This window comes from Anastrepha ludens, chromosome 6 (assembly GCF_028408465.1).
Source record: "Anastrepha ludens isolate Willacy chromosome 6, idAnaLude1.1, whole genome shotgun sequence".
In the NCBI taxonomy this organism is placed as follows: domain Eukaryota; kingdom Metazoa; phylum Arthropoda; class Insecta; order Diptera; family Tephritidae; genus Anastrepha; species Anastrepha ludens.
Window position 1 is genome coordinate 10,212,867 of NC_071502.1, and position 15,791 is coordinate 10,228,657.

Sequence of the window (15,791 nt, forward strand, 5' to 3'; positions counted from 1 at the left end):
GAGCTTTGGGTTCCGATGTCGTGAGAATGAGTAGCATTCGTTCTTTAAAACTGGTGGATATTTACAGATTTGCCAAAGAATCTGGAAAGATCTCACAGGGCTAGCTACCTTTGTCTCTATCTCTGTTCTTTCTTATCTCTTTCTGTGATACTTTTCTGCTTTCCTGCCTGACTATCTACCCTCTTTCCAGAGCTCTAAATACAATGGGCTTTTTAGCCTGAGTCTTTTAGGAGCCACCAAATCGCTTGGTGCTCCTTGGTTCGACCTATTCAAGTTTCAATTTGAGCTGCCCCACCTAAATAAAACACACAATTTTAACAATTCGCTAAATATGTTTATAAATATGTAAGTTTTTCAAGTTTTATCGAATTACAAAATTCCTTAAAACGCAAAAGTTTTAATACAATCGACATTTTTTTGATATTTTTTTTGTTTCTCAGAATAAATGCTTAGATGTGCGTCTAATGTTTTTTTTTTGTTTTGTCGTTCGATTACACGTGACAGACTACTCATAAAGGTGCCGTATCGCTCGAATTTCTTATCGCAAATTCTTATATTTATATTTTTCTTTTATATTTTCTCTTAAAAGCAAATGGAAATTTCGCGTTGGACAACAACAAATAATATGTAAAAATAAAATAAAATGTTGTAATAAAAATATAAAATATTTTCTCAGAATATTAATTCACAAGCGACGCGGCAAACGCAGAGCGCTGCGCCTTTAAACTCTTATAGAAAATAAAATAACTTAGTTGCTATACAAAATGTACAAATGCGAGCGAGTGTATGTATGTATGTGAATACAATTTTCATATAAGGAGATATTTTATAGATTTTTAAGAATCATCAATAAATGCAGCGTTTAAGTGCACATTAAAAATAAACTGTAAGCATTTAACGGTTAACAAAGTTTTTAATGCATTTTTGTAAATTTTTTAAACAAATAAATTTTATACTATTGTACAATTTTTTATTTGCATTATTTTAAATGAATAAAAATAATTTTTTTAAGTATTTTTCAAACATTTTTATGCATCAAATTTCTTTCAAGTCTGTTTTATGGCAAACGAACAGCACAAAGGCCTTCAGCCACCAGCCACGCCTACTAAGTTTACTCTACTTATTGAAGTTGTCGATCTGCTGCAACACCCAACTGCGCGATGCGGTTGCGCTCATATGCGGCGGGCAAATGACAACATTTGCCGGCTTACCGCCGAGCGACTGCAATTCTGGCGCACTCAACGGCGATGGCGGCGTTTGCGCCTCCCTGCGCGGCGATACTTTGCTAATGTTGACGCGCGGTATACCGGATGGCTTGGGTGGCACTTCGGGGTTGGCGCGATTGCGCGCCGGTGGCGGTGGCGGTGGTGGGCTGTTAGGCCGCTTAATATGATCACCCAAGTCATAGTCTGGACGCTTATCATTGTCATCGCTGTAAATTGCCGAGTCACGAAAATCATTCTCCAGACACGCCTCCACATTGTCCTCATACACAAAATCGGAGTTGGCACCATCACTGAGTGTCGTGGCGCCAGCAGCAGCACGCTTCTGATCACACATGCTGTCATTAGACGAGGTGAGCGAGAAGACAGAGTCGCGTTGCAGCGATGCGTCCGAGGTGGCGCCAATTGCTGTGAAGAGTGTGCGCGGATCCGCGTAGTCGACATGTGCCATGCGCTCGCCCACCGCTTCGCTGCCCTGTCGATGCAATATGCTTTGGCGACACATTTCGCTAACATCCGAGACGCGTCGCTCGGGTGGCTTGTTGGAGCGTCCAAAACTGAGCGCAATATTATCGATTGATTTGCGCGCGCGTGGCAATAAGGAGTTATGTGAGCAGGATATGTGCTCATGTGCGGACTTGTTGCCCATGCCGTTGGCGTGTTGTGTGGTGGCACTATGCGCGCCAGTGCTAAATAGACGCTTCATTAGTTTCTTTGGTAAGGGACGTGCGTAAATGGCTTCGTCGTTGGAATTGCAAGTGGTGTTGGAGATCAGTGAAATATTGCCCGCCGACGCACACTCCACATTGATGACTGTGCTCTGACTGTCGCGCTTGAGCGTGCACGTCGACGAGGAAGTGGACGAGCCAGAGCTGTCGCGTTGCTCTTGCGCGCCATCTGGCGCATCGCGTCGCAGCTGTGTTTCGCCGCAACTAGCGCGCTCCGCTAGTACTTCGCTACCGACTTGCTGCAGTGCGCCTTCCGGTGAGTACACCAATGTAACATAGTCCGATTCGGGACGCGGCGTTGGCGGTGACTTTTTCTCGCGCGGCTTACAATGCTGCACGGATTTGGAGCGGCTCATCACGGGTGAGAACTTGTAAGGAACGTGTACGTTGCGTAGAAGCGTTTCATAGATTGGCTCCTCTACATCTACGACTGGCATTGTTTGCGGCGCATCATTTGTGGCAAGTTCACTCTCGGACTCCAGTGGTGGTGGTGAACGCGACGGCGGACGTGGCGGCAATTCACAAATTAGCGGATACTCCGACGACTCAGGACTAGCGGCCGCGCTACCACTGACACTGCCACTACCACTACCGCTTCCCTGTTCGATTGCACGCTTTCGCTGCTGCTTTTTCTTGGCCATGCGTTCGAATTCCTTATTTTGTTTTAACAAATCCAATATAATATCCGCATCCTTCTTCTTCAGCGTCGTCAATAGCTCTTCGCACTGCTTCTCCAGCTGCATTTGTATGCTGTCAAGATTTTGTGTCACCGTTTGCACATCCTTCTCCACGCACACCTCCACACACTCTTTCTCCTCCAGCAAATTCTCCGTGGACTCGGTGATTTTCAGCTCTGTTTTGGGCGCATCGTCGAACTCGCTCAGATCCATGTAGAACTTGCAGGTCTCCTTCGTTTTAACGGTGCGCTGCTTCTTCAGCGTTGCTATGCGCTTAGGTATAGTCTTGTGATTGTATTGCTTTACCTCAATCGATTTGCTGGACTTGGATTTGCGCGCATCCAGATTGGTACTACTGCCATGCAGCGACGACTCGTTTTCCTCGTCCAATTCATCACATTGGAAGCTGATGCGCGGCACTGACTTGCTGCGCTCCTTCAACGCCTTCAAGCCGAATAGTGGTGACTTAGGTGAGGCGCAAGCGCTGCGTCGTTGGTCGCGCAAGATGCACGGAGTCAGCCCACCATTTGCTGTGGTGTTACCCTCATGCTTCGCTTCCTCGATAGCATCGCCCTTGTCAGCGCTATCGGACTTCGCGCCTACCAATCCATTAGCATCCTCTGATTTGCCTTTATTTTTAATAGCGGCTGCGAGTTTATGCAACGCTGGCAACATATTGTCGTCGATGCTATTGGTGCGCGTCAATAGTTTGCCTGATTTAGTGGCAGCCACATCGGTTGCAGTTGTTGCGGTCGGCGATTCTCTGGTCGTATTTTCAGCGATCTCGTTGAAACTATCGAATGATGTTGAATTGGACACAGTCTTCCGTTTGAATTTCGATCGGTTACGTATCTCGCTGCGTCGATACTGATTGCGCCGCTCCAAGTAGACTGGTGTGGTCGAGGTCGAGTGCAGACTCCATTTCCAGGTGTTCTTGTCCGGTGTGCGGTCTGAAACAAAGCAGTGATAGATATTTATACAAATATGTTTTGCAATGAATTTAGTATCGGAAAAAAGTAATAAAAATGCCATGGATGGTTTAGATAACAGCCGTCCAAAGACGAACAGCGAACGCAGAACAAAATTCTTGTGTATGGATTTTTTTTATAAAGAAGAATGCAGCTGTTTTTATTTTTATTTATGTGCAATGGCATACCAATACATGCGCATGTGTTCTACGAGATCGCTAGTGAGACATACATACACACACTAATGAAAAGGCAGTGCTCGACGCGAGTGGACATTCCAATATTATTTACATTTATGTTTTTTCAAGGCGATGCATTCCGCTCTTTAATAAAACCCGCACTGAAACATAGAAAAATGTCACTTGAAATCATCCAATGTAGCAATAAACCCACGCGACTCTGAAACCACATAGACACGTTCAAATGGGCTAAAAATGCTCTTCAAATATTTGTATCTCTTACGTCAAACTTACGTTTGTTTTATTTCATTATTCGGCAAAATCGTTATGTAAATTTTTTTTTTAAATTTCTGCATATGTATTAAAACCCCCCTAGTACACTGACTCTACACTGCAATTGTGAGGCCCATCCTATATTCTACGAGCCCCCAATTTGGTGCCCATCATTGGTGAAGGTGAAGATAGCAACCAAGAGCCAAATTGAAAGGGTACAAAGGGCGGCAGCTCATCACAGAAGCGCTGCCTTCTACCCCAACCAAAGCTCCTAAGACTCTGTTAGACCTTCTCCCCATAGTTAACTATTGCAAATTTCGAAATAATTGCAACGCAATCAGACTGAATGCATGCCTACCCTCAGAGATTTCAGATTTGTGTACTCGAAAATTCTCGGAACGGGTTATTATACAACTCCACAATCATGTCTTGAAAATAATTTTTCCACACAAATCCCAGAATGGTATGAATTGGATAACGTTAAGGACCTTTACCCAGGGTCAGTGGCTACTTCACTGACGGCTCAAGTCTAAATAATAAGCATGGGACTGGCATCCACTCAGAAGTGCTGCAGCTGAACTTAAGTCTGATTACTGCAGCGTCTTTCAAGCTGAGTTTATAGGTAAAAAGAAGCTGCGTTGTGGGTCAGGAACTCGTATGTTGCTGCGCAACCAATCACCATCTATTCTGGCAGCGAAGCTGCAATAATATTTATTCCATAGCAGCAATTGAATGTAGAACTTTTCTAAATGAGCTGGCTAAGCGTGGAGCACGAACGTTGTCTGGGTTTCTGGACATAGAGACATCTCTTGGAAATAGCATCACGAGGAACTAATTTTAAATCAGTCAATTCTGCCTCAAGCGAGCTCTGGATCAGGCCAACAGTTGATGAATCATGGGCCTACTTGTGGAGATATTTAGTCTAGAAGGAGTGGCTTAGAAGGAATGAGAACGAAACTAGTGTGGCGTTACTTTTTAATGACTTGTGTCGCAATTGTAGGAATGAGATGGATGTGGAAAGCGTTGAAGAGTGGTTCAATAAGTACGCGTATTTGATTACAGAGTGCGTTCTTGAAGGAAGTTGGTGTTAGTATCGTATGTTGGTATCTATCAAACAACGGCAAAACAAATTTCAGACTGATTCATAGGCTAGCTTGAATTTGACAGTTATTCGAGTAAGACGTGTTTCGTGATTTTCGCTAAGAAGGAAAAAGTGCAGAATGGTTCGGTAATTCGCTTTTTGTTTTTGATTGGGAAAAATGCGAGGAGATAAAAAGTTGGATAAAGTTGGATGTTATCTATGCGGACGCTTCGGCATCTGTGTCCATAGTTAGATATTGACTCAACGAATTTAAAAGTGAGCGAACATCCGTTTTTAATTACGGGCGACGAGGACGCTCGTCAGGAGTGCTTACCGAGGAAATCATTCAAGAAGTCCACGACACGATTTTCGCTGATCGACGAACGAAAGTGCGTGAAGTAACAGAAGGCATAGGTGTGTGGAGCGGAACGGCTATTATATTTTAGATGATAAGTTGGCGATGAAAAATTGTCGGCCCGATGGGTGTCGTGATTGCTCACAAGCACAACAAGCGGATGCGGCTGTTAACTTCGATTCAGTGTTTGGAGCAATTTAAGCGAGACCCGAAGGAATTCTTACGTCGAGTTGTCACCATTGATGAAATCTTAATTCATCATTACACACCAGAAACTATACAATAATCAAAACAATGGATTTCTCCCGGTGCATTTGCTTCAAAGAAGGCGTAGACAGTCTCATCGGACGAAAAGGTCATTGCGATGATTTTTTGGGATTCGAACCGCGTCATCCGCATAGATTTTTTAGAAAAAGGAAGAACGATTACAGAACAATACTACAGTGAGTTATTGGACCGTTTTTACAAAAAATTTAAAGAGACACGGCCGCATTTGGCGAAAAAGAATTTGCTGTTTCACAACGATAACGTACCATCGCTTTTATCCTGAGTTATCGCCGCCAAACTGCATGCATTGTGTTATGAATTGCTGCCGCACTCCCCTTATTCACCCGATCTGGCTCTCTGCGACTTGTTCTTGTTCACTAACATCCAGAAATGGCTCTCACGGAAAAAATTTAGTTCGAAGGAGGATGTCATCGCCGAGATAGAGGCGTATTTTGGAGATAATCTTTCATGAAAAATAAAAAAAAAAGCTTCCAGACCTGGTTGTGCGCTAGGTTTGGGACCTGCCGAACACTGCTAGTGATTTCCTGCAGGCATTCAAAATGCTTAGGGAACGTGGGAGCGAGGGAGATATCAAGGCTCTGACGATGCCATAGTGCAGTTCCAAACTGGCCAACTCCTGTAATGAAGAGATCAAATATTTTGGGTGTGCAGGTAGCTAACATTTCTCTGATTTGTGTTCCAAGACATACGAACAAAGAGGGAAATAAAATTGCTGATGAGCTTGTCAGGAAGGTGACTGAATTGGTCTCAGAGACCTCCCACGCGGGGATTGGCATCCCTCTAACTCTTGTTAAAGCGGAATTGCAGAACTCTGGCTGAGTGTAGATATCTGCCTGTTGGAGCTCTCATAATGGTATCAAAATGGCGCTTTAGTGCGACTTGGGGAGGACCAGTCTGGTACTTCAACCATTTCACCTACCTATGAATTACATTATTACAAAAAATAGAGGTTTTTATATTGTAATTTGCAACAGGGCGTACCCTATGATCAAAAAGTACCGGAAGGGTGATGTTGACTTGTTTCTTCTTACTAAGGCGTAGTGCACCTTCCATCGGACTAAACAGTCAATATTATTATATAATATTAAATACTTATCCGTTTTGAAGCGCTTGAGAGATGCTGTACGTCGCAAACGGCCGGAAATGTTGGAAAGCAAGTCTTGGAATTTGCATGATGATAAGCCCAAATTGTGCTGGGTTATTTGACCAAACACCAAGTAAATACCATCGCGCAAGCACCGTATTCACCTGATATGGCTCCGTGCGACTTCTTTTTCTTTCCCAAGTTGAAGTTACCACTTCGTGGAAGAAGATTTCAGTCGATAGAGGAGATCAAAGAGAATGCGACGAAGGAGCTGAAGGCCATCCTTTCGTCGGCCTACCAGGGTTGCATGGAGGACTGGATTAAACGTTGGGACATTTGGTCATATTTTGAAGGAGATAAAACAAATTTGCCTGAAATTTAACTCTGTTTTGTTATATTTAAACATTCCTGGTACTTTCAGATCATAGAGTATATGAGAAGAAGTCGTGTGTTGAAGGTTTCAATTTTCGTTAGATTATTGTGCGCTATTTTTCACATATTGACTATTGGCACATTAACCTGTAACGAAATAGAGTGGCTTAGGTTTTGTACACGTGAACATTTTTCAAGAAAGTAGTGCATTTTCATTTATTTTTTATTGAGTGAACAAACTTGTCGAATCTTAGTACATTGACACAGCAACTAAAGCAGCTCCTTGAATGAGGGAAACAAGCTTTTATGCCCATGAATGTTATAAGTAAGCGAATAAAAGTTCAATATTATTTTCCTATTCAAGCCGAAGGTCTTAGTTACTTGAAGTCCTATGTTGTAGTTAGGCGATTAATCGCTTAATCCCTGTATTATAAATAATTATTTTCATATTGCTTGAATCTTCTTCGTTCACATTTCACTAAAACTATGCATGTCCGGCTACAAAGACTTAAACTCCTCTTTACTTACTCGTACTCGCTCTCATATTTATAGAAAATTAAAATCAAATGTTGTAAATTGCAACAATAGACAACAAACTTTGTCCGTTCATTAAATAAAGTGGTTATTCATATCTACAAATATTAGTTTAATGTGATTACATGAATTAATGATTGTTCTCAATTCGAAGTGTGCTTTGATGAAGTGAGATTTCTTGATTAGTTTTCAACGCAATGTCTGTTAGTGCGCTGGTGCTCTGCAAATGTTAATATGTACGGTCAAGCAAGCAACAGCAATAAACAACACCAATAACAATAAGCAAAGCTAAGCTAATTTACTCAATTTATGTACTTACTACTTCTCTCTCTCTCGCTCTCTTAGTACGAGTATCAACGGTTTGCCGAATAGGGCTTTTAGTTGTGTATGTCGTATTGTATAAGTATTAGCAAAATTTTTACTACGGTTTTTAGCATTTACGTCTAAGTGTTAGTTACGGTTGTATGACCAATTCGTTTAACTGATAAGTTTGCTAATAATTTAACTATTTTTGAAAGCAATAAAATACATGAAATAATAGAATCGGAAGATTAGCGTTGGCCAACAGAAGCTTTGTAAAAAAACTTATTTGACGAAGTACCCGAAGCTGTTTTGGTTTTGAAACATTTAAGTGTATTATTGTAAAAACTTTTTATTTTTTATAATACAATATAAATATTTTTTTAGTTGCATAAACGCGTTTTGTTTCATGTATGCATTTTTAATTTTTTTGTATGCTTTTTGTTTTTTTTGTATGTTTTGTTTTTGTTTTTGCAGAAGCGTGTCGCCTAAAATGCTCACTTGTTAAGCCACTGTAAAAGGAGGGAGAAACAGAAAAAAAGCAAACGTTGGGTAAGAACGTAAAAATGGGTAAATGTTAGTAACTACTACATACATACATACATACAAGATAATAATTTATTTAATGTTGCTAATTGCATTTTTTTGTTTGTTAAAGAAGAAACCAAAAACAAAACACAAAATACAAAAAATGTATGACATGATTTGAAGTGTTTGAATTAATGATTTCGATAGAACAAAGGCATTAATGGAGTTGGGGATGGGTAGTAGCAAGGGTATGTACTTAGACTTCATAATTTTACTGCTCAATGTAACATTTTTATTAAGAATGAATACAACAAGTTGAAAAAAAAGTGTATACATATAATATTGTAAATATTATTTCCAGGAGCGCTCTTTTTTTCTTTCGGAATTGTAAACTGTATTATATTTTAAGAGGTAGGTATTTTAGGTATTGGGTTGGCGAATAAGCACATTTTTACATTTTTTTTTTATTTTACAACGATTTGTTTGCTGTTTGACAAATGGTAAGTATTCATTCGATAGAACTATTTTTGCTCCACAAAACTATGTTAATTGTATTTTTGAGTTATTTAATTTTTTATTAATTTTGAGGCTTAAAAATCGAATACCTAGAATACCAAAATCAACATTTTCGACACCTGCTCTACTTTGCTTTTCATCGAGGTCAGAAACCTGTCGCAGCAGCCCGGCACATTTGCGATGTGTATAGAGAAGGTGTCATAGGTAAGTCTACATCACGGCAATGGTTTGCAAAGTTCAAAAACAGCGACTTTGACGTCGATGATACGTCCCACAGCGGAAGACCTTCTAAATACGATGAAGAACGTCTCAAATCACTTTTGAAGGAGAACGGGCACCAAACCAAACCTATCATAAAACGATTCTCAGTCACCTTTATTCAATGTAATTTACCAAAAAATTGGGAGCCTGAGTGTCTCACGAGCTCAACGAAAAAAAAACAAAAAAAGTTGCTTTAAAATTTCCTCTCAGCATCTCGCCCGCCATCGAGCAACACGCGATCATAAACAGCGCCTTTTTGTACCAAATCGTCACGGGAGATGAGAAATGGTGCGTATACGGCAATATGAAGTAGGAGATATACGCTAAAGCCGAAAGTCAAGCCGGATCTTCATGCAAAGAATATCATGAAATGTGTTTGGTGAGACTGGGAGAACATGGCGCACTGGGCAATGCTCGAGAAGAACGTCAAAGTCAACAAGGACCTCTCCATTGCCCAGCTACACCCCGTGAATGAGGCTATTTGACTGAAAGGCTGAGGCTATTCCCATGGCAGCCGGTTATACGTTACCGGAATTACTCGGGATTTGCCAGCCAAGGGCTGCCGCTCCAGTAAACTAGCTCTATCTAGGGAATAGTATATCAGTATATCACTGAAAAGACCTGATCGGCATGGCCAAACCATAGTCCTGCACGGCAACGCCATGCTCCATGTTGCACAATCGTCAAAGCCGCACTTCAAGAGCTCGGATGGGAAGACCTTCAGCATCCGTCGTATTCTCCGGACCTTACACTGACCGAATACTATCTTTTCCGCTCCCTGTCAAACCATATGAAGGACGTTACCTTCGATAACAAAGAGCTCCTTAAAAACTGGCTCAAGAACTTGTTTGATACCAGACCAGGCGATTTTGGAGGAACGACATCAACAAATTGGTTTATAGGTGGGAAGAGGTTGTAAACAGCAACGGCGAATATATAATTAATTAACTTATTGATATAATTATTGTTTTTTTGTTTAAATAAAAGTTTGCGGTTACGAGCTTATTCCCCAATCCAGTACATTAGGGTGCATCATTTCCATACAAAAAAATACACGCAGTGCTGTTTTTCTTTCGGAATTGTAAATTGTTTATACGAGTATTTTAAGAGGTAGGAATTTTAGGTACTAAGGTAGGTGGTAAAAGAGGAAGTCGGTCAGAGTTTTGCTTAAATATTTCGGCAGAATATTAAAATTTCCATTACCCGGAAAGAGTTGGAAGTACCTACGATACAATGATCTCACTAAATTGCTCCCGTTGATAAAACTTTTTAATATTTTTTTTAGTAGTAGTAATAATATAAATACATATATTTATTTTTCAGAAATTAATATATAAAATTTTTTTAACATTTCATTTTGTTTATAATATTATATAAATTTAATATATATGTTGTTCATAAGGCTTGAAAATTGGCTATGTGTCATTTTTCTTTAATACTTATTGTATAAATAAAATAACCACTTAGTTAAACTCCGCTTTCAAATAATTTCTATAATTTTTCTCCAATTTTCGTGTTTTCTGCATTTAAAGCGCTTATAATTTCTTTTTTGGTTTCACTATAGCCACCATTACTCCAGGATTAATCCTAATCGTACTTAACCAGCTTATCTATCATCCCTCCCATCTAACTATACTACGCCATATACTCGCCTACGCATGGGTCACAGTGTAATCACTAATGCATACCTACTGCAAGAGAGGCAACCAAGCCTGTGTCCATTTTGTAATACTCCAGTCAGTATCCTGCACTTGTTACCCTTTTGCCCTGGACTAGACAGACAAAGACAGCAGGATTTTGACGGTCATGATGCACTATCGCTACTAATTAACCCTTCCGATTCCAACATTTCCAAAATCTATAAATTTCTGAAGGACTCTGATCTTCTACGACGTATATAAACCAGCAATTCTTCCCCAGCCAGCTGAAAGCCTCCGTTGCTAGCGCTGCGTTATCTTTTTGTTTATTTAGCAATTCTATTGTTATTTAAGCTTTAAAAAAAAAAATTCTATATAAATATTTCTAAACTCAGCGAGTACAGGAGGCCTTCCAGTAAAATGCTTTACACTTTTTTCATCCGTTCAGTTTGCAGAGGCTGCACATTTTTGAAACATTTCCGAATTAACTTGCATTTAGCAGGTCACATCGTGCTTTGAAAATCATCGAGATATCTTCAATTTACATTCCTTATTTTACGCAGATTGAACCCTTTGTTTAGTCCAAAATGTTTGCATATGCGTGATGCACTTGCAAGTGCCTTTTCGCTATGTTCTCTGCTGTGTTTGGCCTTTAGTTCTGTCAGGAACTGTTTGCAAAGGCTCTGCTACTGCATACTATCGATGCATTCATCGAAAGTTAATCCTAATTCTGAACGCATATCATTTAAATGTTGATACCAGAAAATATTTTTTCGCATTAGACGCTGCGCCAATTTATGCGGGAGTCTGCTTACTTTATATTCATATAAAGTTTTAAAAATATATTTCATCTGCAGATCCAATGTATAAAAGTGGCTGGCATAGTTTGGCGTGAAGTCGGGTATCCTTGGTAATGGTTGCACAGGTTTGGCTAAGGCCTTTATGCACTGCGACCAGATTGATCTATTGTGCGCCCCTAATTATATAATATATGTATATATACATAATTGGCGCGTACAACCTTTTTGGGTGTTTGGCCGATGTTCTTCCACAAATAGAGGAACCTACAGTTTTAAGACGACTCTGAACGACAGATATTTTTATGAGGAGCCCCTAATAACTTAATTATACTTATTTAGTACACCGAGGAATCGAACCAGCTCCTTAGGAGGGAGCAATTGTAGGTTCTCTAGTAGGTACGAGCCCAGGATTCTGTGTCTCCTGTGGGCTAGTGCCTCACAGTTGGTGATTAAGTGTTCCATAGACTCCTCTTCATCACAGCAGAACCTGCATAATCTAGATATCCCTATTGTGTTAAAGTGGCAGGCACAGTGACCTGTAAATGCTCCATAGAGTAATCAGAGGCCCTTTTTATCTAAGGTTAGAGCAGATTTTGCTCTGTTGGCATTGAAGTTCAAAAACTTTTTGGAATGATTAAGGCCACTTGTGCCGTTCCAGTGTTTCCTGCTTTTAGTTTGAATCCATTTTTTGGTTTCCTGTTTTATATCATTTTTGTTAGAGCCGAAAAATGGGACTGGTCGAATAAATAGCCCTTCTGCCCATTTTTTGGCATAAAAGTCTGTCTTCTCTGGTATCCTTAGGGTGCGTTTTATGAAATATCTTTGCAGTTGGCAGATTGTATGGATCTACAGACGGCTTGAAAAAGTTTCCATTTAGTTTTTAGTGATACTGACGATTTAGCTAGAAATGTCTGGTGCAATCATAGCTTGCCTAGGAAAAAACACAAGCAGAAAACGGGGCAGGGGCTTTGGATTAGAGGATGATGACCAACAGTGGCAAATTACGTTTTTATTAACCGCTTCAAGCTAATGAAATTCACCAGGTGTTTGATATTTAAACCCGAAATATGCGCAGTTGTAGCAAAAAAAAAGTGAGAGCCCAGATGTCTAAATCTTTCCCCGATGAGAGCAGGGCAGCTGAGCAGAAGGCGCTGAAATGATTCCATCTTATCCTCCAGACAACTTCTGCAGAAAGTTTAGGTTAGGTTGGTATGGTTGCCCAAGGAATGAGCACACTTGGACGAAGAATAATGGATTCGTCCTTTGTGATACCATTATGAAGGAGGTGAGGTAAAAGAGAAAGACCGATGGGATACAGGGAGAAGGTGGGGAGAGGTGGTGGTGGAATGGTTAGGAGGGTGGGTTTAGAGTGTGTGGATTGCAGAAAGGACTTGAAGCAATCCTAACGTTCACCACATGGACAATGCCTGGTAAGGACATCCAACAAATTCGAGAGCTGCGACTTTGCTATCCGCAAAGGTTCTCTCGATCGCCCCGATCTATCGAAGGATCTCGCGACGTTGCATGTCGGCACACTAGCGCAACGCTCGCTGAGTTGACGCGCCCCCCATCTTTCCAGGGGTAGGAGACGTGCAATTAACAATGGAATTACGAAAAATTATATTCATAAGCTTATTTTATTTATTTGTTTGGCTGCATTCCAATTGTTTGTAAATATTTGTAAAAGAACCCACAATGGAGTAAGTAATTGTTAGGTAGGTAGGTGAAATGGTGGAAGTGCCAGTCTAGCACTCCTCAAGTAACACTAAAGCGTCGTTTTGATACCATTATGAGACCGCCAATAGGCAGATATCTACAGCCAGCCAGAACTGTTGATATAATGGAGAAGATTGATGGGATTTAGGTTGGCGCACTGACCCAGGTTGTCGAAGAAAGGAGCACCCAGTGACCTAAATCGTCTAGCTACCAAGCCCGGACATTTACAAAGGAAGTGCTCAACAGTCTCCTTCTCCGAAAGGTCCCCACAGCTTCTGAAATGGAGGTTAAATGATAGCCTTAGCTTTTCTGCGTGTGTGCCAATCGTTCAGTGACCGGTAAACACAGTTACGTTATTGTTATTATTATTCATTTGCGGGACCCTCTGCCCCGGTGTATTTCCTATACACGACTATCGATGCTAATTAATTTTTTTCCCGCAAATGTTGCATGTCAAACGTAAACAAACAATTACCAAATTTGCACATCAACTTTTTGGGCTCCCCAAAATACAACGCCACTATTTCGGAGACCAGAAAAAGGGCTTAACTCGACACGCTCATCGCCAGAAGCTATAAATCATTTATGTTGCATGTCGAAATGTGCCAATTATGTGTGAATTTCACTATGTGAGAGTATGTACACTTTCGGTAAAACAAATGCATACCAACGTGCTTCATATAAATTGGTTTCTGGGCACACATTCGTATTTTTTTTTCTCTCCACAATAGCTGTCACCTTTTCCTATGTGTAGATGGTTAGGCATGGAAGCGCCACATTGACGCCGCGACAAGTTACAATGAAAGGGAAAACTTTCAATTTAAATGATCATAAAGGAGAATATGGCATTTTCGTTAAGAGGAAACAAAACAAGACGCAGACAGGCAACATGAAAAAATGGCACTCGAATTCCGTAGGAATCTACATACGAGTATGTAAACGTGTGTGTGTGTGAATATGCATGTATGTAAGGTATGACAAACTTAAAACAAAAAAAGTAATAAATAATAAGAAAAACCAAAAAAGCGCCTACCAAACATGACAAACTACCAACCAACTGCTGTTGTGCCGCCAAAAAGAAACCATTTCGGTAGGTAGCCAACAGTGGCAATGGCAGCACTTATGCCATGCGGTATGTGGCACTGCCGCCCAACTAACAACAAACATACATATGCACATATTTAATATTCGTATGTGTATATGTGTAGCTATGTGTGTGTGTGTGCCTTTACGTACCTTCCTCATCGCCCAACTTGTAGACCAGCTCCTTAGCGCGATTCGGTATGTTGTCGAATTTCTCGAGTATGACTCCTTTAATGTGTTGCGCCCAGAGACGTTTCTGGTCACGATTTTTGGCTGTCAATTTGATTTGATTACGCGGCTCATGGTAGGGTATTACATAAAAGCTCGTAGGTTCGCCGGGCAAATGTTCGCTTAACATTAGATTATTTTGCTGTGTGTGAAAAAACAGAAAAAAAAACAAAGATACAAAAGAAGAAGAAAAGAAATCAATAAGCAAATGAAGTATGCGCAAAGAGTCAAACTAAAATTAGGTAGGAAAGTATGCTGAAAATGAAATGGAAATCGAAGTGGCAATGGCTGGCACTTAGTTTACTCATTCAATGTCTGCTTGAATGTCACTTACGTGTATGTAACTCTTGAATTGTAGACGATTATCCTCTTTGGGTTTAGTAATGATCAGCATCGTATCGAATAGGAAGACCATGCGTGGCTTATTGTGCTCCATAAGGAGACCCTCTTGACGGAGTTCGCCCAAAACGGTAAGTTCTGTGAAAATATTAGAAAAAATTGTATGACAATTGAATACAAAATTACATATAAAATCAACTAGTGGACGAAACAATCGACCTACAATAATATTTTTATTAAACATTTTTATCAGTGCTGATGAAGCTCTATTTGACACTCTCTAAGCACACGACACAGCAGGGGTATGCAAGTATGCGTTTCTCATTTAAGTTTGCGTTATGTGGTCGACAATTTGTTTACATTATTCCTGTTTTCGCTTTAAATTTTAATTTCAGTTGCGTAAGAAATTTGATCAATCAACAAATAAAAGGTGGGCCATATAGCGTTTGCTTTTTGAACCACCTATTTTTTTGAGAATGGTAACACAAATGACATGCCAAATGTGTTCATAATTTACTTAAAGGTTTGACATTTACGAAATGGGACGCTATGCGCTTGAACAAAATTGGGAAATATTGAAAACATATTTCCAAAGTGGTGAGTCTTCTTCTTCTTTTTCTG

The 15,791-nt window shown here is 40.4% G+C and overlaps 1 protein-coding gene across 1 annotated transcript in view; it reads right to left on the reverse strand.

Moving 5' to 3' along the window:
• Positions 1-329: 329 nt before the first annotated feature.
• The window catches only part of LOC128868888 (uncharacterized), a 90,053-nt gene continuing 74,591 nt past the window's right edge, over positions 330-15,791 (reverse strand). The window contains exons 6-8 of the mRNA XM_054111458.1: positions 15,166-15,308; positions 14,757-14,973; positions 330-3,578 (exon numbers count right to left, since the gene is read on the reverse strand). Coding sequence (XP_053967433.1) covers positions 1,117-3,578; positions 14,757-14,973; positions 15,166-15,308 — 2,822 coding nt within the window. The 3' untranslated portion in view covers positions 330-1,116. The remainder of the gene's footprint in view (positions 3,579-14,756; positions 14,974-15,165; positions 15,309-15,791) is intronic.